The 25,198-nt window shown below is 43.9% G+C and overlaps 1 protein-coding gene across 4 annotated transcripts; it reads right to left on the bottom strand.

Moving 5' to 3' along the window:
* Positions 1 to 4,022: 4,022 nt before the first annotated feature.
* Positions 4,023 to 24,762, bottom strand: LOC120833967 (polyprenol dehydrogenase). 4 transcript variants are annotated; one of them, XM_040201655.2, is made up of 7 exons: positions 24,534 to 24,758; positions 23,285 to 23,392; positions 18,554 to 18,622; positions 11,835 to 11,936; positions 11,001 to 11,208; positions 9,544 to 9,751; positions 4,023 to 7,440 (listed from the first exon to the last, which is right to left on the bottom strand). In XM_040201655.2, exons 1-7 carry the CDS (start codon positions 24,637 to 24,639, stop codon positions 7,261 to 7,263), a joined length of 981 nt encoding a protein of 326 aa, XP_040057589.1. In that variant the 5' UTR covers positions 24,640 to 24,758; the 3' UTR covers positions 4,023 to 7,260. The 4 variants fall into 4 exon arrangements, with proteins under 4 accessions (XP_040057589.1, XP_040057590.1, XP_077947501.1 ...); XM_040201656.2 differs by lacking the exon at positions 24,534 to 24,758 and adding an exon at positions 24,363 to 24,503; XM_078091375.1 differs by lacking the exon at positions 11,835 to 11,936 and having other exon boundaries at positions 24,534 to 24,762.
* Between the last annotated feature and the right edge of the window lie 436 nt (positions 24,763 to 25,198).

The raw sequence follows: 25,198 nt of genomic DNA, 5'->3' as shown, positions 1-25,198 counted from the left end.
CTCTCTTCTTCTCTCAACCCTCTCGGCAGATGAGTGGGTGGAGTGAAGCCCTGGAGATTGTTGTGCTTTCCTCTTTTCAGACGGGCTGTGTGTGCGTGCGTGCGTGTGTGTGTGCGTGTGTGTGTGTGTGCGTGCGTGTGTGTGTGTGTGTGCGTGCACTTGCAATGGGAATAACATAACATGACGAATGGATGTTCTCTTTTTTACTCTAGCTTAAATGAATTATCCGAGTTATTGGTTCATTGTTGCTGTCCTACAAATACATATTTCTCACTTAGAAAATGACAGCTTATTTTCTGTTGCTCCAGCTTTTCATATATTTTCTTATTTGGCGCTCAGACACTTTTCTTTTTTTCTTTTTTTTGTATTCTTCTGTTTGGTTTTCTCGTTTTTTCCTTTCTCATTTCTCTCTCCCTCATGACTCCCTCTTTCCTCTGCGCCTCTTATTCCTTCCCGTCAGCCCAGAGAGAAACACCTCCCCTCTCCCCCCCCCCCCCCCTCTGATACGTTTCCACATATCTTCTCACTTACCCCGCCTTCATCTCCTCCCCTCCTCTTCTTCCTCCTCTTCTTTGGCCATTTTTAGACTCTCTGTGCGGGTTTGTGTGGATGGAGGTCTGTGTGTGTGTGTGTGTGTGTGTGTGTGTGTGTGTGTGTGTGTGTGTGTGTGTGTGTGTGTGTGTGTGTGTGTGTGTGTGTGTGTGTGTGGGTCAAAGCCGAACAATATGCCACCACTCACCGTCTCAACCCTCATGAATTCCTGAGCAGACTTTGAATGGATACGCTCCTTTCCCCGCCGCCCCACCGTCAACCACTGAATGCTATTTTTTTCGGCATATAATCCCGTTCACTTGGGGGGCGGGAGAGGGGAGAGGGGAGAGGGGAGAGGAGCGTACCGGGGAGATGCCGGTCCAGCGCAATAGAGACTCGCTGGTTGAACGCGCGGTTTCGGCTGGGAGGGAAAAGAACGATGCGTCGTTGGAGATGTCAGAGCAGCAGGTGGAGACTCCCGAGCAGCAAAAGCCAAACGTTCGTTTTACTCCTGATGTGTTTGGGTCCAACTTTATATGCTGCTGAATGCCAATAACACTATTTTTCCTGCTTAAAATAAAATAAAACATATATATATTTTTTTTTACAGCTGAGACGCCAATGATGTGTGACGTCACTGTTGCTTGAATTGACCCTGTGTAGAGCGGTAAAAAATCCTACTTGACCTTTTTTGAATGAGCAGCGATAATATGGTAATATAGATTTATGATGAACATTTGACATTTTTCAGAAGCCAACACATAATTATCCCACATTACTCCACAGAACAGAATCACTTATATGAACTACTACAGAGAGGAGCCCGACAAGTAGGAGCCATGTCACATATGAGTAATTACAGTCCTGAAATAGGGATGGAAATGACTGCTAATTTCATATATATATATATATATATATATATATATATATATGATCAGATTTTCTAATTTGAGCGTTCCTCAATTCTTTTTGAGGAACGCTCTGTTCTCTATTGAGAAGTTCCCAAGTTTTGTTCACTACTCGGGGCAGTTGTTGCACACTGCCAAATTGAATGTGAATGTACATATATATATATATATATATATATATATATATATATATATATATATATATATATATATATATATTACTTAAGCTTACGATGAGTAGACATAACATGAGACATTTATTCACAGGATGATTGTTAGTAAAAAAAGCAATTAACAAGGGCATTGAGAGCCTCGTGAGTTACGTGGTGAGCTGTAAAATGACTTCATGGTTGGTTAATCTCTCCGATTGACCAACTATGGAGTCAGTATGGAGTCCGTATTTCTCCGGCTGTCACTCCGACTGCCGCGTTCCACATAAGAGTCCAAACCGAATCAACCCATCCACAACAATTAGAGAGCACACCTGGTCCAGAATAACCATTAACAGAGATGCATAACGGACAAACAGGGAGCTCACAGACTGCAGACGTGTGGGATGACAGCTGCCTGATGGACGTGGAGGAGAATCTCAGTCTGGCCAACGAGCAGCAGGAGACTGAAGTTGTCTCTCTAAAATAACACATTTGTTATTTTACTGCTTTACATATTTCTCCAGTCAAACGAGAAAGAAAGTCTCAGGGTTTAAGAAAAGATATATGTATTTTACATAAATCCCTGATGTAACATGACTGAAATGAATGAACATCATAACTGTGTCAGCAGTAATATTAGAGCAGACATGCACCGACTTTCACCCAGGTAAGGTGTGTGTGTGTGTGTGTGTGTGTGTGTGTGTGTGTGTGTTCGCCCATCCATCCCTCCATCAGGGGTCTTGACAAGGAACATGTATCATTTAGCCCTGTGCTGTCTGGCCTTTCCCATAAGCCACTGCTGCCTGGAAGATTAATGACCGTCCTCATCTCACACTTAAAGACTGTTAATAGGTGGACCTGAGGACAGACAGATCTCTCTCACAAGGCCTCTCAAGTTCTCACAAAACAGACCCTCATTTGGATTTTATTCATCTAACTGTGTAAAGTAGAACGCCACTGTTTTACCATAATAAAGGTTTGGTTTGTTTATTGATACCAGACATATATATTTATTGTAAATGTAATAAAGCATTTGTTCAAGTTTCAATGATTTCTAGTCCATCTGTCCTGCCACATGGAGGTCAAACTAAAGGTCATTCTGATTTTCTTTCCAGTCACCAAGTAAAGACATTAGTGCGTCTATTAGACATCTGTTGGCCACATCTGTTTGAGCAGATTGACCTCAGATGATGATGAAGAACAAATTAAAGTATGTTTAATTCATTTATTATCACCCAAACGGAAGAACATGTTTGAGCTTGAAATTTAAGGGCAAGTGATTTGATTTCTTGGTAATTTATTAAGGAAACTCAGTAACATAGAAAAGCAACGTCTGTGAAGAATTACAATTAACATTTCTAAAGATTTAAAATCATTAAAATAGCTAAAAAGTAAATTCACCAACACCTCCAACATTTCATTTAATCTTGTCACTGCCTGTTGTATAGTGATCAATCTCCCTCACTCACCACTGTCGTAGTGACAAAACATACACAGAAACTTTCACTATACGATGAATGAAGCAGGCTGGAGATATTTTTGGGACTATGTTGCAGGTTGGCAAAAGATGAAGGATCTGAGTACAACCAGTTCTGGAATATTGCTATAAATAACAATGTCCTCTCAGTCGTTCGGCAGTAATTAGATAAATTAAAGCTTATTAGCCACTTCCTAGATTATGAGTGTGCGTGCTATGACTTCATCAACTCTCCCGTGAGGAATTCATGAAGGGAAAACTGCCACTTAATGGTTCAATGGGGACCTGAGTGTGTTTATAATGCTTACGCTCATTGTCATAAAACCCCAGTCTGTCCCAAGTAAATGAGCATCAATTACCGGGACGTGAGCGAGGCTGATCACTTGTTCTCCCCCTCTCCCACCTTCTCTCCCTCCCTCTGTTCTCTGAGTGAGCTCAGACCACAGACAGTTAAGTGCTCGCTGTATTGTGTGCTGTGTGCTGGAGAGACATTACCTCGTTCTTCGCATCGTGTCCAATATTCATTGTAACGTTTTGGCATAAACACGCTCACCTGCCATTCAAACACGCATTGAGAGATTTTCTGCTACGATTCTCCTGGCTTTGCAGTCAGCTGCAACAATCTGAAGTGTCTCCATGGTGGAACTTTTCTTTCAGGGGACGATGAAATGCTGCTTCAGAGAAACTGTTTCCACTCACAAAGGAGGAAGGGGTCTAACTATTTGTTGCACTTTGTCCGGGTCCAAGTTTAAGTTTCCTGCACTTGTTCTCCCCTTATTAAGTCCAACCGCACACGTGTGTGAAAATAATTCAACTAAATGGAGCAAACAGCACTGTGGCCTCACGAGTTTCACTGGTGGATCTGAGAATATCTCCAAAGTTCAGACTGTGCTCCAGGGTGGCTGTCTCATGCTGCACACAGACACACACAGTGTTAAGGACGAGGAGCAAGACTGGCACAATGATATGTTTATTGAGAGGCTTTGGATAATAGAAAAGGTGGTGGCTGCTGCTGGAATATCACAACCACTGACAAAAACATGGACCTTATCTACACACACACACACACACATTCACTCTCGCTTCCACTCCCGTCACTCCACAGAGAGAAAAACCGTACAGCAATGCACAGGACAAGACGATAATCACAGTTTCCACAAGCATCTTGGCTACATGTAAAAATTCACAGTTATCACACATATACGAGGGAGCTTTTCTTCTCAGGGACGACAAAAGCAACGCGGTGCATATCTCAGCAACAACAGAATAATGATCAAAAATAAAAAATAAAATTGCACGATTCATCAATCCTCAGGGGCCCAGATGGACGGAATGTTTACACTGTATTTAAGGGGGGGAACATGCTCGTTCTAGGGAGGAGAACATGGTGAGGGGGGGGGGGGGGGGGGGGGTAAATAAAGGTGACGGATGGACAAATGTCTGCATGTGTCGGCTCTTGACCGGACTGAGACCAGAGTAAAGACTTGGTTCATCTGGTTGCCCCCTGTGTTCATCTCTACATGATCTCTCTCTCCTGTACATACACACATTTAGAATTAGCAGAACTTGGGACCCAAAACATTTAATATAAATGTAAGTCCAGCTGTGACAGAAAAATGGCTATGAGAGCGCCGTCAGTCCACCGCGCGGTCGGACAAGGAAGCACTGAGGCGAGAAACGCTTTTTGTTTTGTTATTCCGAGCAGCTCGCACTGCTTCTACGCCGAGTAGGTGAACGGATACTAAGTACACCGGGAAAAGCTTCAGAATGAACATTTCAAACATGGATTGGACTTATATTTCAAATACACTTAAGTTCTGGATTGTGCTGTTCTGCTTAATAAGTTAACTGAATTGAATTTGTTTAATTGGCTCACGGGAATCATCTTCTCTCACACAAGTGAGGTTTAAACTGTAAAAGTAATTAGGACTGGTAAAGATATTCTCCCCACCATTCCATCTATTCACCACAGTATATATGTCAACGTTGATTTGAGTAAAAGTCACCAAAGAGTATTTGAAACAAGAAGTCCAACCATCTGGAGATGTCAGGTGATGAGAACAGCTTCCTCAAGTGTAAGTGTGGAAACGTCCTAACATCCATCCCGCAGGACCCGAATGCAGAATTAGTCTAAAGATGAAGCCTCCAGACTCTCTAGCTCATCAAAATGAGCCCTTCAAGGCCGAACCCATAACATGTACTGCACCGACGGGAGGAAGCCGGGCTTGTTTGCAGCATGGACATGTTAATCACAGGGCATTACAAATAAATGAAAGTAACATGGATTTATTTACCATTAACATGGTCCACTGTTTTTTTGCCTGGGATTAAACATCCCAATTTACACCGAAGCCTTTATTGGCCGGTTGATTGAATATATACATAATTAAATATATGTTACATATACAAGAAGCGTTTTCATACATATAGACAGGGACATTTGAATTCCTGATATTATGTGTAAATCTTTTTCCTTTTTTCACCTTCACATTCTCGGGTTCTTTCCCTCTTCTGGATGTCTGTCTCTGTGTGACGTGCTGAATTAGCTCCCGGTGGTACTATTGCTTCACATACGGCTGATAATAACAAACGCTGGATGCTCAGTGGCAGCATTCGGAGCACTGGGATGGCATGTGGGGCAGGATTTATTCATTTGAGATAAAACTTTTCATCTTCACAGCTAAAATGGTTTATCACAGTGGCGATGGCATTATGGCGCGGTATGTGTGTGTGTGTGTGTGTACACGCGTGTTTTCCTGCACGAGTAACAGACGTGTTTGTTTGCTGTGTGCTTGTCTAGATAAGCCTGTGCCCGGATGTACGGCTTCCAATGTTTCGGAGTGTGTGTGTGTGTGTGTGTATGTGTGTGTGTCAGCTCAGCAGATGGAGTTTGATTTCTCATGACACAGGGAAATCTCAATCCCACAATGCACTGGGAGCGGCGCCAAATGAGAAAGCAGCAGCAGCAGTGATGAGGAACCAATCACAGAATTCTGGAGGGGAAAAAAAGTGCTTTTCACCTCTCTTCCTCCCATCGGTGTTCCGTCATTGTTGTGCTATCCCTCAATATCAACCGGGTTTAGAGCGCATGAATTAATTCATGCATAAAACACACACACACACACACGTATCACACACACAGTAAAACCGATTAACACAGATCACAAAGGGAAATGGGGACAGAAGAGGCGGATGGTTCCCCGACATTTCTGAGCAGACTGGCTTCATAAAATGTCAACAGCAGGAGAATTCCCCAGAATGTGTCATCACTCTTGGGTGTATAGGGAGAATTATTCCAAAATTAGGCCTGCATTTTACATGGGATCTCTTCCTTTTGTCAATGCCCCCTCCACCCGCGATAGTACCCATGAAACGTCCTTTGATGGATTGCTGGGCGAGCGAGAAAAGTGCATCATATCGGCATGAGAACAACAACAAAAAAATAGCTTATAATACAGCTCCTGGCAAAGTGCTCCCAGTCAAACGGGCGGGATGGCGTTCAGTGAGCAGTGAGATATCGCGATAAGTCCAAGCAACCAGACGACGTCACGTTTCCCTGCCACAGAAAGGCAGGTTCACATTTGAAAATTCAGGACATTATCATGGTGCATCAACATGTGTGTGTGTGTGTGTGTGTGTGTGTGGTTGACCGCCATGCGATTTTGAAGTCACTGCGCCAAAATAATGAAACAGAAGTGTTCTTTTTTCCTAGAAAGCATCTTGATGTCGCCTGGGACTTTTACTTTTGAGGATGGAAAAGCCTCCGAAGGGATCGTCTTCGCTGAGAGCCGGACTGAAGACATTAAGGCAGAGCGGGTCATCACAGGTGTTACAACACGACATGGCGGGAGGATTCCGGCTTAGCTAGGATCAGTGAATGAACTTCAGAGATGGATGACAGCCGATATCTGTTACTAACTTAAGGCCAGCAAAGCCATGTACCAATTTAACCCTATTGTGTATATGTCCTACTGCTCACTCCAAATAAAACTAAAGCAAGCGTTCTTTGGCGGTTCGTCTGGAACAATTGTAGGTCTTCACCCCCCCAATAACCGATTCGCAATCACAGTCCCGCGGTGGATTGTCAGATTGTCCTCTACGAACACCTGGTTTTGAGAGACAAAGGGCGGCGGTGGAGAACGGTACGGGTCTGCATCTGCTTCACTCCGCTTAGTCGTCCCTTCCTCCCGTGCTACTGCAGACCCAGCAACTGGACGCTGGTTTCCCACAGGCTTAGCTGCAGCTGGGGGTCAAAGGTCGGTGGTGTTGTCATCTCCCTGTGCCCCGTGGCCCAGTAGCCTCCCCCACCCTCCCCCTCCAGGGCCGGCGACAGGGCGGCCAGCAACACAGTGGAAGCGCCCTCCGCAGGAGTCTGTGGAAGAGGTGCACACACACACACGTAAACAGACATAAATAAATACATTTTAATATAAAAAGAAGTGACTGCAGGATGACAAGTTCAACTACAAGTTACAACTGCAGAAAACAAATAACGTCTGTGTGTTTGTGTGTGAATGCCAAAGCGGGGTTGGTGTCACTGTGTGTTAGTCTCAGTAAAAACATGGCTCAGTGTGTTGGCCTCTGTGTGTGTGTGTGTGTGTGTGTGTGTGTGTGTGTGTCTGTGTGTGTGAGTCTGCTAAAGTGTGCGTGTGTGTGTGAATGTTGGTGTGAGTGCACTTTAACAATGATCTCAGTGTGAGCTGTGAGACCAGGAGCAGGTTTCATCCTGCAAGCAGCAACAGTACACGTCCGTGCTTAGTGTGTGTGTGTGTGTGTGTGTGTGTGTGTGTGTGTGCGTTGTCATACTGCACACAATTTCCATTAATTACATTCATTTTCACTCTCGTCTAACTGAATTATGACTTTGCTTGCGGAGGTAAATTTTTCAGCATAAGCGACGTTATTCATGTTGCTGTGAATTAACACATGAGGTGTTTTATGAGCAAATAAAAACAGAATTTGAATTTTCATGGTGACAGGCCGCTCATTTCATTGTTCATCATATCATGTCTGATTGCTTTTGACTACCAAGCTTTAAAGGTAGCAGTCAGACTTCACCCTAAAAGAGCTTTTCATCGTAATCAAGTTCTTCATCGACCAGCTGAGGTCAAATACAAAAATGGGACACTGCTGATAAAAACAAAGCCTTGTCTGGAAAGGAGCCTTTTCCAGACATGACAAACTCTCTCATGGACATTTGTACAACTTTTGCGTAACTATAATATCAAAGTGGAAAAGAGACGTACGACAGAGCAACTGGAAAACACATCCGCATAGAAGAAGTGTCAAAGTGTCAAACAACTGTGTAAATGGTCTAACGTGGCTCTCAGTGGAGATGACCTCGCTTACTCACTGGAAACTGAGAGTTTGTGTTTCTTTATTTTATGTCTGAGTTGGTGTATTTATAGATATATATTTATGTATATATAATTTTATTCTCTTTTATTCTCTCTCCATCCATCTTCCAGCCTTTGGCACTGAATGAGCCTAAATGTTATGACTCTAGATACAAGCAAGTGTCATACACAGGAGATACACACTTTGCGTGTTTGTGCGGGTCCGTGCGTGTTAATGATAACATGCATGGGCTCGTGTGATTAATGTGTTTGCGTATGTGGGGCAGAACCATCTCCGGGGGTTGTGCTCGGAGGCAAATGCCTGTGACAATTGCCTTTTTTTTGGGGCCTTGAAGACGCAGGAGCGCACGTCTCCTTCCATTAAATCCCAGGGACATTAACAGCGGCCTGCAGCCGGTGCTTCGAGCCACGCAAGAAATGTGTGTAAATGTAACAACACACAGGAACCAGCGTGCCTTGACTTTTAGCAGCACTTGGATGGACTGTGTGAATGCTGCGTTTCATTTAGTGAGATAAAATCCTGTAAAACGTCTGCACAGGAGTGCGTTAAGTGTCTTCAGCGGAGTTAAACTGTTTAGACTGCGATTCTCTCCAGGAGAGCGTTTGACTACGAGGCTTCTTAGTTTCCCATTTTTAATCTACGCCAAGCACCCGCCATCTTAATGACGGACACAAGGAAGCGAAAAAACAGAATGTGCTTCAGTACCGTGAAAGATTCAGATGCAGATTTGGCTTTTTTCCCAATGCAACAAACGGGATTTGTGAAAACTCGCTCACATTTCTAATCATTCAGCTAACAGAAACCAGCAGCAGTAAGTGTAGCTCGAGGGACCAATGATTTAAAGGGACAAAGATTAAAGCATTGGTGTCCTTAACAAAATGTTATAACGACAAAAGTAATTGAATCAGAATAAAGGGTTAGACAAAGTGCCGGTGAGTTATGAGGGAAAGTGGTGAGTCATTAGTTAGTATAAATAAACACGGTGCACTCTGGAAATATCTTCATACTAAACCGTTTATTTGTGCACTGACACATACGTTTTTTAATATTTAAACCGTAGCTGCTCTGCTGATATAAATTGAATGTGTGAATTAAGCAGATGACAGAATAGCTTTACCCTGAAAAGCAGGCGAGCAACGGCGCTGTGCACCAGGCTCAGCGGCGTCCCGAGGTGGCGATACAGAGCGGTGTCCACCATGCCGGGGTCCACGGCACACGAACTCAGGGGGAAACCTCGCCGCTGCAGCTCCTGGTGGAGGTGGGAGCTGAATAACAGCTGGGCCAGCTTACTTTGACAGTAGGCAGCATGGGGTGAATAATACCGGCTGAGGAGAGAGAAACCAACCAAACCAAGTGACTGTTACATTAAAAGCATATAAAAAGCATGAAATGTGTCCTTGATGTGGAGCAACTGAGAGCGGACGACCTCCTTCGACTGCAGAGCCACAGCTCCAGGAGAGAGCTGGTCCAACAATAGAAGTAACGGCAACAGAAGCTGCAGGTGTCCACATGCCGATGTGTGCCATCTACAGGAGAGGAAAGTGTCTGCAGCTTTCACACGTACGGTCACGCTGCACTGCAGGTTTTCTCATTGTATTTTCATCCGTTTCATCCGTTTGTTGCTGTGTGTCGGTAGATTTAAAGATAATGGGGGAATTCATTTTGATGTCACCTTGCAGTTATAGGATCGGTTTGCACATCTGTTGAATATTGTTTGCACAGACTCCCCATTGTACTATATTGAATATGTTTAAAGCTGATCACACTCTGTGAAACCCCAGAGTATCTAATACGCTTGTGAGTAAGTGTATATTTTTTCCTTTACAGTAGATACATTTTCTAAATTAGCAACAAGGTTCCTCGCCACTAAAACTCTCAACTTTTGGTTGAATACTACTGTCTAATCTGGTCACAGTTCTCCCTTCAAGCAGTACTGGTGGGAACCTGTGAGGCATCAGAAAGGAAACAATTGGGAGAATACAAGCAGTTCCTGTTTCAGTTAGTCATCTTCCAAGCACCCTTGAAGGCCATGACTTCAGAGAGCCGCCTTTAAAACCTGGAAGCGTCTTGAAATGAATGCGTGATAACATGTTTTAACCAGCTAAGCACACTACTGCAGTGTGCCTTTTCCCACCGCTAGGGCGAGTTGAGACGATGAAGACGTTCAGGCTCATAATGATTCTGGACAGCTAACTGGAACGAGGCAGAGTCAACTGGCGCCAACAGGTGTCCACTCATGCCAACAGGAGAATTGGACACTGGCGACGGGATTTGAGATGTTTTCGCCACAAAAAAAGACAGAGGGGTTCATTTTTCTTTCATGGAACTATACTATCATTTTTGTAGTTTCTTTATATCCGGTCTAATCATCTGACTGATTTCCTCATCGATTTACGTGTTATTATCACTGATAAAAGGGAAAAAAGATCCCAGCTCAGGTAATTTAGAATGATCCTTTAGGAACAGATTAGGTACAGATTGAATGTTCATTAAATACTCTTTTTTTTAATGGCCAGCTTGTGTATCCTTTCATATGGCTTTATATAACGTTTGTGTGTGCGCGTTTAGGCCTACCAGCTATTTAAATCATTTAGTCCAATCTTGCCAACGCGGTGGGCTGAGGAGGAGACGCTGACAACACGAGAGAAGTAACCGCATTTCCCAGAATCCTTCAGTGTGTCCAGGAGCAGCCAGGTCAACAGGAAGTGGCCTAGGTAGTTCACGCCGATGTGCTGCTCAAATCCATCTTCAGTACGGCCCTCAGGAACCAGCATGACACCAGCTGGACACACAAACACACACACACACAGGTACAAACATTTAAATCACACAAAAATACATTTTTAGTGTTTTTTTAGTGTGTTTAGTATTGAATGCATTCCAAACATTATGCCTCATGCCGTCAGGAACACGGCGAAGTGTGTGGTTTGCCTCATGCATATACACATACACACACACACACAAAATATACCAGGTAATGTAGAAAGAGGCTGTTCAAACAGACATGAACTGGTTTTGCACTATACTGATAATATGATATGGGGGTCTCTAATGGGCCTGCAGAGCTCATTATGTGTGATCACACCAGTGATCTTTCTTTGCTGGCTCATCACTGGCTGACTGAATGAGAGAACACCTGTGGCATGAACACGGCGTGCTCAGATTCACATCGCTCTCACTTAGACAGAATTTGACCAAAGAATTTCTCTTTTTATATCATTAATACTGTTAAATAAAGCAGTTTTATAGACATTCAAAAGCAATCGGAGGTTGTGTCCCGCTTGAAATATGTAGAATGTAAATGTGTGGGTTTAGTGCTTTAAATCCTTTTAAATTCAGTCAAGCGGTCGCATCTAAATAAATCTCATGGATGATTTCTGTAACGATGCCGACATCTTCATCACTCACCATTGTTGATGAGAATGTTCAGTGGCAGATTCTGCTCCTTGAATCTCTGGACAAACTGACGAATAGACTGCAAAGAGGCAAGGTCCAGTTTGGAGAACTCCACTGGATAGGATGGACACACACACACACACACACACACACACACACACACACACACACACACGGATACAACGTCAGAGCCATTGTAAATGGATTATTTCCGCTAGCCGTTTCGGCTGTAAGACATCAAAGAGTGTATTAATCATCTCTTACAGTAGACTCAGTGGGTTCTTATGAACTATGACGCTGGCAGCGCTGGGCTTCCGTTACTCTGGCACATTATTTCAAACCTAATACTTCTTTGTGAGCCCCATGGAAGCTTAAAACACGGCTACATCCGGTCTAATGTTTGTTAAGACACAGGTGTACACACACACACACACACACACACACTGAAGCAGCTCTTGTAATTGTAATTGTAATACCTCCAAAAGAACAAGTCAGCAATGAAATGACACCTGATGATATGGGATTACTGTATCTTAGTCTGGTGTCTGGCCCTCATGTCTGCCCCCCCCCCTCAGAGAGTTGGCACAGTTTCTCCACTCCAGCATCATGTCCTCATGCAGACATCACATTCATACACAGATTTGAGTCTCACCGGTTCAATTCTAAAACTTCCGTTTTAGCGTTTGCTCTTTCCATTTTCTCATTCTTTAAACCGTACCTCTCTCTTTCTCTTACTGTTGAAATAGATCAAAGTACATTTTGGTGGAATGACCTTCACCGTCCACAGGACTGCAGAGTCCCCCCTAATCTTCAAAAGCAAATTGAAATCTCTTTTCATCAGGGCGGGCTTGAAATTGCCACTCCTCGTCCTCTTCTACACACGATGATTTCTGAAAGTGGGAAATACTGAATGTCCTTCTGAATTGGTGAGACAATTCACATGTAAAATCCAAAAGCAATATAAATGCAGCGGAAGAACAAACACATAAGAGCATGAGAAATGCTTACTGAAAGATGTTTCCTTTTTTAGCTGGCGAATTAATGTGCGCAATGTTTGCAACTGCAAGAGGTCGAGATGTTTCATTTGGCTGGTGGGCAAATCACTCAAAGAGTTATTAAAATATTAAATGGTGACATTGTTTTCCACTCCACATTTTGATGGAGAGGGGAGATGGGGGTAATACCGCGAGTACATAAGTGAGTCTTGGATCATTGATGAGAATGTGAAGTGAGGATATCTACATCCATACTGGCAAGTGGGCTTTGAGGTGCTGAAAGCCTTTATTCATGTTTGGACTGCTGTGTTTGATAGTAGTCACATTCGGGAAATTACAATGTAAATATGCTTGTTTCCCGTTGTGCTCTGAATTACTCTTTTTGGTATTTGCTGACTCCTGTGTCGCCAAAGTGCTAAAACGTGAGGCGAATGAGGAGGCCGGGCCTTTCAAACATCGGGAAAATGACATATTGCGCCTCCCTATTTATCCAGTAGGCCTGCAGAGGGTCAAATATAAATGGACAAAGACAGGAAGAGGACCGAGGAAGGTGAGCTGATGGAGCCGATAGAGAAAAAATCCACTGACGGATGAGAATGCAGCCATTCCTGATGAAGGTCTGATGAAGGTCTGATAGCAGCCTTATCTAGCAGCTGTGCCAGTCATCACAGAGAGAGACAAAAAGAGATGACAGAAGCAAAGAAAACAAGTGTGTGCATTTGAATGACCTTAACCACCATTTCTCAATGTGTCTCTTTGTGTATTAGGATTGTATGGTTACCAGCAAGCTAGTGTGTGTGTGTGTGTGTGTGTGTCCTGCCCGTCTCCTCTCCTCCCCAGCGGACTCCCTCTTCAGAGAGCCGAGTGATGTAAGGAAAGGCCCATCGGGGGGGTGATGTGCCATGGACTTGGCCCTGGCCGGCTGACTGCCGGCTCTCAATTACGGCCCCCAGGATCCACTAGAAAGCTTCCTGGACTCAAACACACGGCCTGGGGGTTTCTTTTAATACAGGGGGGCTATTTGAAAGCAACAACGGGAGACAGATCATTTCAGCCTCCGTGTCTGATTTACTTATCGTTCCAGCTGCATTTGAACTTGCATTTGAACTGTGAACTGCAAATGAAAACGGCTGGTCCATTATTTTAAATGAATTTTGAGCAAATGTAATCTTATTAACGTATTTTTATAGTTCTATGGCATGCCAGTTGATAATTTGTCTACATGCCAACAACCTTAAATAATGTGTTAATAAAATAAACATTACACATTTGAGTTTGCACTACATTGTAAAACGTCAGTTTCTTCTGGACCGGATTTCATAATACCCAGAGGGTTTGGCACCATTTCAAATCTTATTTTAGCATTTTGTTTAGCTACACTACAATAATCTTCAGTATAATGACATGCAAAAGTTATTAACAAAAAAAATGCACCGGTATTACATTTAATCACCGGTTAATCACTGGTTAGCGTTGACCCCTGTGTGGCTCCTCCCCTTTTGCAACGCAGGAGAAGGAGAAGAAAAGAAACACTCGGCTGTGGCTTTGCTAGAATTATAGTGCCAAGGGGTCGTTGTGGCGTAGGGGAGAGGGTGCGCTGCGAACCAAAAGGTTGATGGTTCGAGTCCAGGCTTCCCCATGTCCCGTGTCGAAGTGTCCCTGAGCAAGACACCTAACCCCTAATTGCTCCCCGGACAAAATGTAAAAGCCATGGGTTGAAAATGTAATGTAAGTCGCTTTGGATAAAAGTGTCGGCGAAATGACCTGTAATAATAATAATAATGATGTCATATCTATTTTTATTGTTTCTATGATCATTTTTGTCCTTTCGTTCCCAACTACCAGAAGTCAGCCCCACACGTCGCCACAGAAAGGTCTTAAAGGGATTGAGGTGTGACAATGAATGAGCGCAGTACGGGGCCGGGATCACAAACAGAGCTCTTCTGCTTTCCTCTGCTTGGAACGGTATCTGCAGTATCTGCACAGGGAGCGCGTCCTCCGTTATGCACCGCCATGTCTCCACGGGAGCCCAGAATGGACAAACCAAACATGTCACATCATCACGTCGCGTAAAGGCTCCCCCCGTAGTTCTCTGACACGTTTGTGAAGCTGAGCCACGGGAGGCGTGGAGTGCGAAACCGCCGCCGCCTGACCCCCGACGCTCCTGAAGCAGTGATATTATGCTACAGAACGACGTCTGAGCGGGGCCCGCGGCGCCGCCCTAGTTTGGGGGGGGGATTACGTCAGAGCCGTATGGAAAGGGAAGAGTAAGTGGAAGGGTATTGGTCTGTCCACGGATCCCACACCACTGTGACGCTTTTAAACATGTGATATAACTGGCGTGTGGTTTTTCACCGTGAACCGTATTATTGAATTTGATTTAGCTGCTTCAGTTACAGGGTTTTGGTGTCGTTCGTGCCGGTTCACCGTCATGGCCGATCGGGATACTTTAACAGAACGCAGCCGTTATTTGTTCATTTAAACACACCGGCACTTTTCTTTTTGCGAAAAGTCAAAATGTCCGCAGTGGAAAAGGACCAAACAACTTCCTTGTTCCCCGCAACAAAACGGACTTCTTCCCCCAGCGTGCTTTTCGAAATTACCAAACAAACACACTTGAATGCACCATGTCACATTTATGACCTGTGAAGGCTTGAAGGGGCGGGGGGCAAAGGTCAAATGATGGTTTCATGGACAATTTCTAACTGCGACCCTCTTTTCCCTTCCCGTTTCCTCCGTACGGCTCCGTCTCATCCTGCCGCTCTCTCGCGGACGGAGAAGCAGACGCTCGGGTGTTACGCAAGTGCGCCGTGTAATCTTGACCACCACACATGATTAGAAATGCTCCCTGCCACATCAGCGCACAATCAGAGCCACTGCAGTCAACAAGAGACGATCTGGGAAAGAAAAAAAAAGCTCGCTCCAACTGAGAATCGCCTCCACGTTTCACAGCCGGCGAAAAAGGTGCCGACAACTGCAGAGGAGGGAGCAAGTTAGAATGGCTTCACAGAAAACACTAATTCAAATAAACATGTCCATTGTTTTTTATGAAGATAATAAGGAATTCATGCATTGATAATTTAGCCTGAAAATGAAAAGATCACAATGCGGTTATACGAGCCTGATCATCTTCACGCGTGTTTTCTAGATAAAAATAACACAGTGATATTCAAGAAAATGTAGCGTGTCCATGTTGCTCCACTCATATAATCACAAATAATGCAGCACACTACGACTGAACACCTTCATAATCTTGTCCACAAACACACATAATCACTCCGATTTTCCCAAATAGGTCAGAGTCGTCGTGTCCACAGCAACAAGGTCAGTCTTTTATAGACCAGCTCAGCGACGGCTGGTCTAATCACTTTTATGCGTCCACTAAACAAAGGCGACAAAAGTGATGTTAATTGGAGTGAGAGAGCTGCGGTGGAATGATAATACTTTTTGTAGGGAGGGAGCAGCTGGCTTACCTAAGCGAGAGAAAATAACGTGTGTTTAAGCAGACAAACACACACACACACACACAGGTTGCCTTGCTTCACACTGTAATCTAGGTCCATGGTTTGAGGCACAAAGTGTTACTTTCAAGTGCACCGTGACTAAAGTTAGTGGACAGACAGCGCTGCCTTCGGCGAAAAACAAAACAAAAATACCCTGTGTGTTACGTGTTATGTGTTCTTGTGTGTGTTTATAATCTAAAGTAAAACCCTTTAAGCCTCATTGACTGAAGCCCACTTGCAGTCTAAAGGCATTAGCGTGTTTCCACAGGATTGAACTCCAGGTTTTCTGGGGACAGTACCTTTGTTACACAAGGCAATACACCGCAAGATGCGGACAAAACCGCTTTACATAAACGAAAGAGATGTACTTAACTACAAACAACAACCCAACTTGCTGTAATAATCCTACTTTGTAGGAACTGGTTTCTTCCACAAGGTTGAACCAAAACATGATTAAATGAAGTCTCGTTTAGCTTGAACACATATTCGTGTTAGTATCGTATGTTTAGGGTTAGGCTTAAACATGAGTTTAATACAAAAAAAGAAAACAAATGATGTTGATAATATGTTTATTGGCTTTCTTACCGAGAGTAAGATGAACAGAGCGGTAATTCACTTTGGTGGTATTTAGGGAATGCCTGTCTGAGCTTGGAATACAAAGTAGAGACAATGTGATGGAGGTCACGTTACACGTTGTCTGTTTAGTATATTCAATTATTTAATAAAGGGTTAGTGCAAAGTAGACTACAGGCAGACTTCTTTTTGAAGTTGTTACCCCCACCACCCTCCCCCACGCTCCCCACGCTCCCCCTGGTGGGGACACTGCGCCCCGCAGGGTTGTCGCCTGGGGGCGCCTACGGAGGAAGGCCGCGTGCGCGACAGATTGTACGTGACTAACAGATAATGCGCTCACTCGCCCCCTCGCTGTCACTCACCATGAGTCACGACATTAAATATGAATCTCACCAACTTTGAAGCCCTCGCGAAGCCCAACCGCTCGCTCACTAGCTGGCACTGCCACATCCATCGGCATGGTAACGGGCGGGCGGGTGCGACTCCGACCCCTTTCGCCGAAAAGTTGAGATTATTATGTGACTCCAACAAACAAATTGGACAAAATATATCAAAAAGCTTCTAGAGACATTAAATTATTTGTCTCCCAGTTTAGGAGCAACCCGATGTCTGTTATGAGCCTTCTCCCTTTTCTCATAACAGACAAATGTGCAAACACTAGGAGGGATGCCAAAGGGCGTTTGGACAGAGACGTTTAAAGCTCTTGCTTCTCATACTAATGAGAATCCATTAGAGTCTAATCCAGATACACACACACTCATGCGTTCTCATTCAGTGCACAAGCATCTGGCTACAGACACCCCCTTTTTGTCCCTTATGCCTCCATGCTCGCCAATTACAAAAGAAGTAATCAATTCCACCGTAGCCCCGTCGAGGGAAATCGACTTCAATGACACTCGTTGTCTCTGCACCTGACAGACGGCGACTCGCAGGCAGCCGACTCTCCGCTGCTTCGCACCGGGAGGCCGGGGCGAGACAAAATATCGGCAAAAACTGGTGTTCTGGTCACACAGTCCCCAGGGGTTGAAAAAAATGGAGGTAATAATAAGTAATTTACGCAACTCTTTAAACACCTTCTGACGGGCCGTGCTGGGGGAAGCAGAGGGAAATCCGTTTGGTGCTCGTGAGTCTCCTTCGCCATAAGGCCGTGAAGGTCAGCCCAATCAACATGCGAGTTACAGAGAACGCCGTAAGCGTCGCTCAGTGGTGTAATAAATCTTTTGTTTGTCTCCTCTGCACCTGGATTTCCCCTCCACCTCGTCTTCCTTTTAGTTTCCTGTGTTTGGCCATTCATCACGCCGTCCCTCCCCCCCGCTGCCCTCCCCCCTCTCCCCTCGCCGACTGCCTATCAGCTCTTCCCCCGTATCTTCCTCTTCCTCGTTGCTCGTCAACAACACTCCTGACATTGGACCAGCCGGTGTGGAAGCTCTGTGCGTGTCTGTATGGGTGTGTAGCTGCAAGTGTGCAGTTATGTGTGTGTGTGTGTGTGTGTGTGTGTTTGTCTAGTAAAAACTGTAGAAACCAGCCTGAGGGACACACTGCTTTGCCCTTTATCTTCAAACAGTGGCCCACTAAAACAAACACACACACACCCTCAAGCATTTGTGTGTGTGTGTGTGTGTGTGTGTACATGTGCCCTTAGAAGTGTTTGCAATGTTACCTTTGGCTTCTTTGTTCTCTTCACAGATCCTTCTGACGGCCAGCAGACCCTCCCGCTCATCCCTCCCACCTGAAAGAGAAGAAGACACACGGATGAATACAGTGTCTGACAAGTCCTCGGAGGCGTTTTGATGAAATAACACTGCTTTGCTTTCTTTTTTTCTGGCCCATTTTCTTTCATCTCGTGAAAAACGGGTTCCTGAGAAGGCTTCTTTAAATGAAAATACTTCTTCCATTTAGCCCTCGAGGGAAAAGTCTGATTTCAAAGAGTCAAACAGTGTCTTAGAAAATACAATTAATTATACCATCAAATATGTATAACACATGAAATAAAAAGTACGCCTCGCGGTAAATGACACTTTGACTCAATCCCAGAGAAAGAATAGCACGTTCACAGTAGCTGTTGTCTCTTTTTGTCCTAACAAGCATGGAGAGCTGGAAGAGGAGAGAAGAAAACGTCAAAGGCAGCCATAACACTTGTGCAAAACTGAAATAAAAAAAACATAACATACATTAACCTTATAGAACTGTGTTAATAAAAGTAATTGACACAATGTACATTACATTATGTATAATATCTTTAACAAGCTCAGACGGCCTGGTGAAATAGACACACACACACACACAAACCGTATAATATGACATTCTACAATTTAGTGCGGACAATTAGGTCAGTCAGTTAAGCAATACGTTTATTGAAAGACATACTCGATAAAAATATTAGTCAAACACTCGCTGGTTCTCAGGTGTGCGGACTGGTTGCATACTGCACCCACACCGTACACACTGAACACACACACACACATGCACACACACACAAAAATCCTACAGGCGCACTCTAATTTTCTCCCTGCACACACACACACAAACAAACGCACTAATCTTTTCTAACCGCGGCGCCTCCGGGGTCACGCAAACAGGACACACGTAAACTCATTTGTTTGGGCAAGTGGTTAAAAATTGTGACCGTATCAACATAAACTTGCTTAAGTGGATAAAATGGTCCAAACAGACACTCTCACATGCAAGACGGTATTAGGCAACATGAACTAAGTCCATGTGACACACTTGGCCTCCGCAGGCCATTTCTTTTACTTTAGCCGATAGAATAATGTACATTTCCAAATCACAAAGCTGATTTCCTTACTGGTCCTTCTTCAAGCGTACATTTCACAATGTGTTATATAAACCTATTTTAATGGCACTTTATAATGATAAGCTTTGCCGGTGGCCTTCGTTCCTGACTAAATTCAATGCGGGACGTTGGCACTGATTAGGAGACAGGAGGAGACCAGAATTCTGTTGATATCGATGTCCCTAAGATATTTGACTTGTTCCTTGACTGGTAGTTTGTATTGGCATGAAGTAGAACTGAATCACAAGACTTGTTTTGAATTGTTTCCTCTCTGTACATCAATGAAGTCTGATCGTGATCGTCTTATCGTGAGTTGACAAAAAACGGTGTCCATGTTTGTCAAAAACATAAAAAGCAATTACTTCATTAAATGAATCAAGAAGAAAGGCATTGAAGTTGCACATTTGGCTGCTACTATTTATTTTCATTCCTTTTCTTTAAAGGATTTACAGGTGCTGCAAACGCAGTAATTCATGTTTCCAGTCAGTCTATTCACTTCATTGTGTTCATAGCGTGCAGCTGCAACTACGACATTTTCCCAATTACGTTATCGTATCATTAATTCAAAGCCTCCTCAAAAACACTTCAAGCACAATAGCATCCTGAATTTTATCCATGGGATTAGACAGCGCTGAGGCTCCTAACTATACCTCTCTCCCCACACGAGTACTATGCAAGCACTCCACCTGAAATATGTACCCACTCCATTGCAAGAGAGGACTCCACTTTACCATAAATATTCTCACTTCATGAATGATGTCGAGACGTGTGGATATTTGAAACGGGAATGCACTCGCAGCCCCGTGGGATCACATTTAATACAGACGGGGTTTAACAACGAGCCCCTCACTTCCCGTTCTGGCTTCTGTGTGTTAATCACACGTAGGGCTCGAGTCTCATTTATGTTCCCGCTTAAAACCGCATCCAAGGGTACTCTGACATTGACTATGCGGCAACACACTGAGAGAAAAAAAAAGCAGCGTTTTCTTCAAAGTTTTGAAGCTTGAGACGTGAACGGACTGGAGAGCACAGTCTCGACCTGCAAGACGAGAGCATGGAGACAGAGGTAGTCAGACCCTGCTGTGCGTGAGCGCTTTAAGGAAAATAATACTTTTTGGCCAAAGGTTTTTTTTTTTTTCACGCCATGACAAATCTTTGAATAGGTCACTACGTTACATTTAATTTAGCTGATGCTTTTGTCCAAAGCCACTTATAAGAAGTGCATTCACCCATGAGGGTACACATACACAGACCAGCAAGAAAGTACAAATTCTAAAACAAAGTGCTATGAGTAAGTGCCATTTTAAGTTTTACTAAAGTGCTACCTGTTGAAAGGTGTGATCGGGGGAGTTGTGTTTTTCGTTTTTGGTGGAAGATATATAGACTTTCTGCGGTCCTGATGTCAAAGGTTGTGGCGTGACCACAAGACGTTTCCTTCTCTCACCGCGGCGCTACCACAAATGGATATAAAGTGCTTCAGATGCCGTGGGGCGGATCATAATTAGGCCCGTCGCTGTGACAGATTGGTCGTATGTCAAGTGCTGTTTGACCAATCACTTGCCGTAATCATGTAATCTTGCATTGAAACGTCTAAGAAAAGCAGCGGTCCATAAGCGGCGTTAAAGGAAACATTGTGTATGCATTGCTCGCTTTATTTCCAAACTGCGGTCATAGTTCTGCCGTGGAAAAGATGAATTCTTCAGATAGAACAGGAATCGTGCTGCGGCTGAGATACCCACAAATGTCTCAGTGAACCATGACAGAGAAAGGTTGTGTGTAAGCGTCGGCTGCAGGGGATCGGAGGCGCACATCGCCGGAAGCTAAGCGTGTTGTGACAACCTGTGTGTCCAATGTTAAACAAGTTGTATGTGGAAGTAAAAAAGGAACAGCCATGCTGACAGTCGCATTGCATGTTCGCTTACGTGCAAACCGGAGAAGGCATGTTTCAGCCAAGTAGTCCGGGACTCTCATTAAGACATGAATATATTTCCTGCATTTGCTTGACAAATCCCCACTGATAACCTGTGAACCTAAACAGAGCGCTCCAACTAATTCTTGTACACTCAGCACGTATCAGTTACTGCTCCAGGGAAACCTCATTGCCTCAGCTCGGTGGCAATGACATCACCACTGAATGTGAAAGAGAAGTCTCGCAGCAAGAACAGATATGACTAAAAAATTGGTTTGAGAGAAAAGCGATTTCTCGGTTAAAAAGTGACGCATCTAAAGAATTGTCCCAGCGAATCCCTCCGTGTAGCTTTCCATCCGGAGGGCTCAGCGAAATGCTGAAGTGTGTGAAGGCGCTGAACCGTTTATCACAGGAGGGGGCCTGCATACCATTGAGGAGAAGGTCACGGCAGACATCGGAGGTGTAGTGATGAACATATTTTAGCAAGTGGCTCGGGGGATACGAGACGAGTGAGCGAAGGCGTAGTACGACGTCGCAGTGATAAGTAGGTACTCATTGGCACTTCAAGGAAGGAAGGAAATGATGTAGACATCGTGGCATTCCGCTGAATATACACAAAGTACGCGCACATGGTGTTGGTTTGAATCAAATGTTTGGTGGTTGCTGCTGTACATTCAGACATAGTGATGTTAGAATGCTTACAACAATTTACACAAATAAAAGGGTCATTAATGTCCTCGCTTTGATTATTTCTCTATGAATATAAAATTAACTCCCCTTTCTTGATTTCTAACTGCATAGTACAATTATGGAATTTTGCTTAGAAGCTCCACTCATAATTCTTGGTTGCATTGAATTTATCTGCAGTTATTAAATAATTTATGGAACAGTCTTTGTTTTATGCAACAAAAAAGGCTTTCATAATCCTAAATATGCATTTAACATTCAGTTTGATGCCTTTTAATCCCAGCATAGTTCAAAAGGCCTTTATATCATCTCACAGTTGGACTTCCCATATTTTCTAAAGATAAAAACAAACAGTTTTGATGCTATTCCAAACCTTAAGACGGATCAACGCGTTCTCAAGGGGCATCTGAATGCGCGGTTGACCGTCTCGTACTAATGAAGCATCTCTGATAGCGACAGGCTTTTTTTGCCTTTAATGTGATGCCACTTGATTATAAGAAAATGCATCTGTAACCGAGAAGCTCAGAAACCCAAACAACATGGACCCTACTCTATTCAGCATTTTCTCCAAACTCATTTGGCCTGATACTCAAATATAACAAACAGTAAAACGCACAGCGGTTCTTTTATTTTTTTTAAAGTCATGCATTAAGAATTTCTCATTGTTCTCTTCAAGTAAAAATAAGTTTACTGAAATTGTCTCACAGCAAAAAATATATATTTTTCTTTGTAAACTACATTATCATCAGTGCACTGTCCTGTACTCAGCCTTAAGGCAAAACTAATCTTAGGCAGTTCAGAAATTGATTGGGACGTCAGTCTCTGTGACGAGACCAGGCCAAATTCTTGCTCTCTATGGTGATCATTTAATTTTTTATGCAAGATTATTATTATGTGTTTGAGGCTGTACTGTGTCCATCACATGTTAGTTTGTCCTATTACACGGTTGCATTGCCCTTGTTCCGGTTAGCGTGTGAGTTGTGGAGTGTTTGGTACCGTACCGATGACAACATGCGCCCCCAGCTTTGCCATGTGGCGGACTGCCTCATAGCCGATTCCCCTACTTCCTCCTGTCACTATGGCAACCTTGCCATCTTGTCTGGGCATCACTGGCAGAGGCAGAAGAGGACACGCAGATATCAGGGAGGATGTCATTTGATAAGGCAGCGGTTTCAAGACTTTCCGCTAGTTTAAAAGACACGAGAAGTCCTTGTAGTGAGACCTGTAGATGGTCCGATTAACTCAGATGGATTTTATCTGGGGTTGTTCCTATGCGACTGATTAATCACTTTCCTTCACTTTCATAAAAAAAAAAAAAAATTCCTTCACCTTCTTAGATAATGTCTCTTACAGTTTCACCTTACAATAGTTTCCTCAAAAACATTGGCGTATATGGCCTGGATAAAAAGTGACTACACAATTCCCTCGCACTGTTTTCCTGAGCTCGATTCAATCTTCTTCTTTGGCTTCATAAAGTTGATTTTGTTTAATTTGTTCTATTACATGGATATGATGGTGGACATGCAGCGCATTTTAGTTTATTATGTAATACCTGCCAATTTAAGACTCAGCGAATTTGAATGTACGCCTGACTGCTGACGTTTAGTTAATCACATCGAATTACACTTAAAATATCGACATATTCCAAAAAGTCACGGAACGGTATCTGTTCAATGCACAACTGGGACACAATTCTGTTGCTGCACGTCACTTTTCTTTGAGAAATATACTGTGTTTCATGTGTGTTCATTGACCTGTAGCTGACATACATTCTGTGACGTTATCCGTATTCCAAACTGCATTATAAAACCTGGAGATTTAAATCCAATAAAATTGTCCACGAACTGAACTGCTTTTCAAGCAGATAACCGTGCTAAGAGTAAAATAAGTTATAAGTTATGCTTTTGCGGATGATTCGGCACGGACAACACACAAAACCATCCTTTATTTCACCCGTTTTTACTTAACAAGTGCTTTAGCTAACGTTAACTTAGCTAACGTTAGCATAAACGCTTCCTCGGCGTTACTGTAACCCGAGTGACAGCCGACACTCGGAGAAGGAAACTCCTCGTAGCTTACCAATATAAACGTGGCCGACCGTCTTTAAGTTGTTGTAACATGGCTAACAACCAAGATTCGGCGACATTCATGGATATCAAGACCATAACGTTGCCCCGCCACGGAATGTAACACAACTAAACTTAGTCGGCCAAAGTGCACCGTGACAACGCATCGTTGCGTTGAACAAACCTGGCAACCTGAAGGGTCCGCTGAGCAGCTGAACCAACAGAACCTTGATGCCGAGCAGATAAAGTCGGATAATTGGTAGAAGACATGACCGAACTGCAGATAACATCTCTGTCTCGATCCGTCGCGGAGTGAGCAGAGCAGAGCGGCGCAGAGGGGAGAAGTGCAGTTCCGTTAGGGGGATACGTTCCAATAAGAAGCCGTCGAATCCTTCGCTTCTCTCCTTGTCAAAGCTTTCAACGCACGTGTGCAACAGAGAAAAGAGTTAGTCTGTATTGACGTTTTCACATACACACACACACAAGATAGCGTACTCATATTTACTTATTGTTCCTGACGCTCACTGACTAGTTGACCTTGAGAATACGGACACTTCCCCGCTATCCGTCACTTGTAGACGAGCAGTGATTGTGTGATGGAGGCCGGGGATCCGTCACTGCTGCTCGGCTGCCTGACGTGCCGAATGACCCTCTTCTGGATCCATCTAGCATATTGCTCCCTTCAGCAAAACTGACTTTCTCATTAACTTCTGCCCGAGAGGTCACTCTGGAGAAGCAACACGGGCATGACACGCTAGTTTCATCCATAAATTGCCAGGATGTGATTTTGCTTGTGGAGCAGTGCAGCTCATGTCTGCAGCTCTCCGGCTGCACTTTGGATGACTGTTG

This window comes from Gasterosteus aculeatus, chromosome 16, assembly GCF_964276395.1.
Source record: "Gasterosteus aculeatus chromosome 16, fGasAcu3.hap1.1, whole genome shotgun sequence".
Classification (NCBI taxonomy): domain Eukaryota; kingdom Metazoa; phylum Chordata; class Actinopteri; order Perciformes; family Gasterosteidae; genus Gasterosteus; species Gasterosteus aculeatus.
This window is presented reverse-complemented; position numbering and strand designations above follow the sequence as displayed.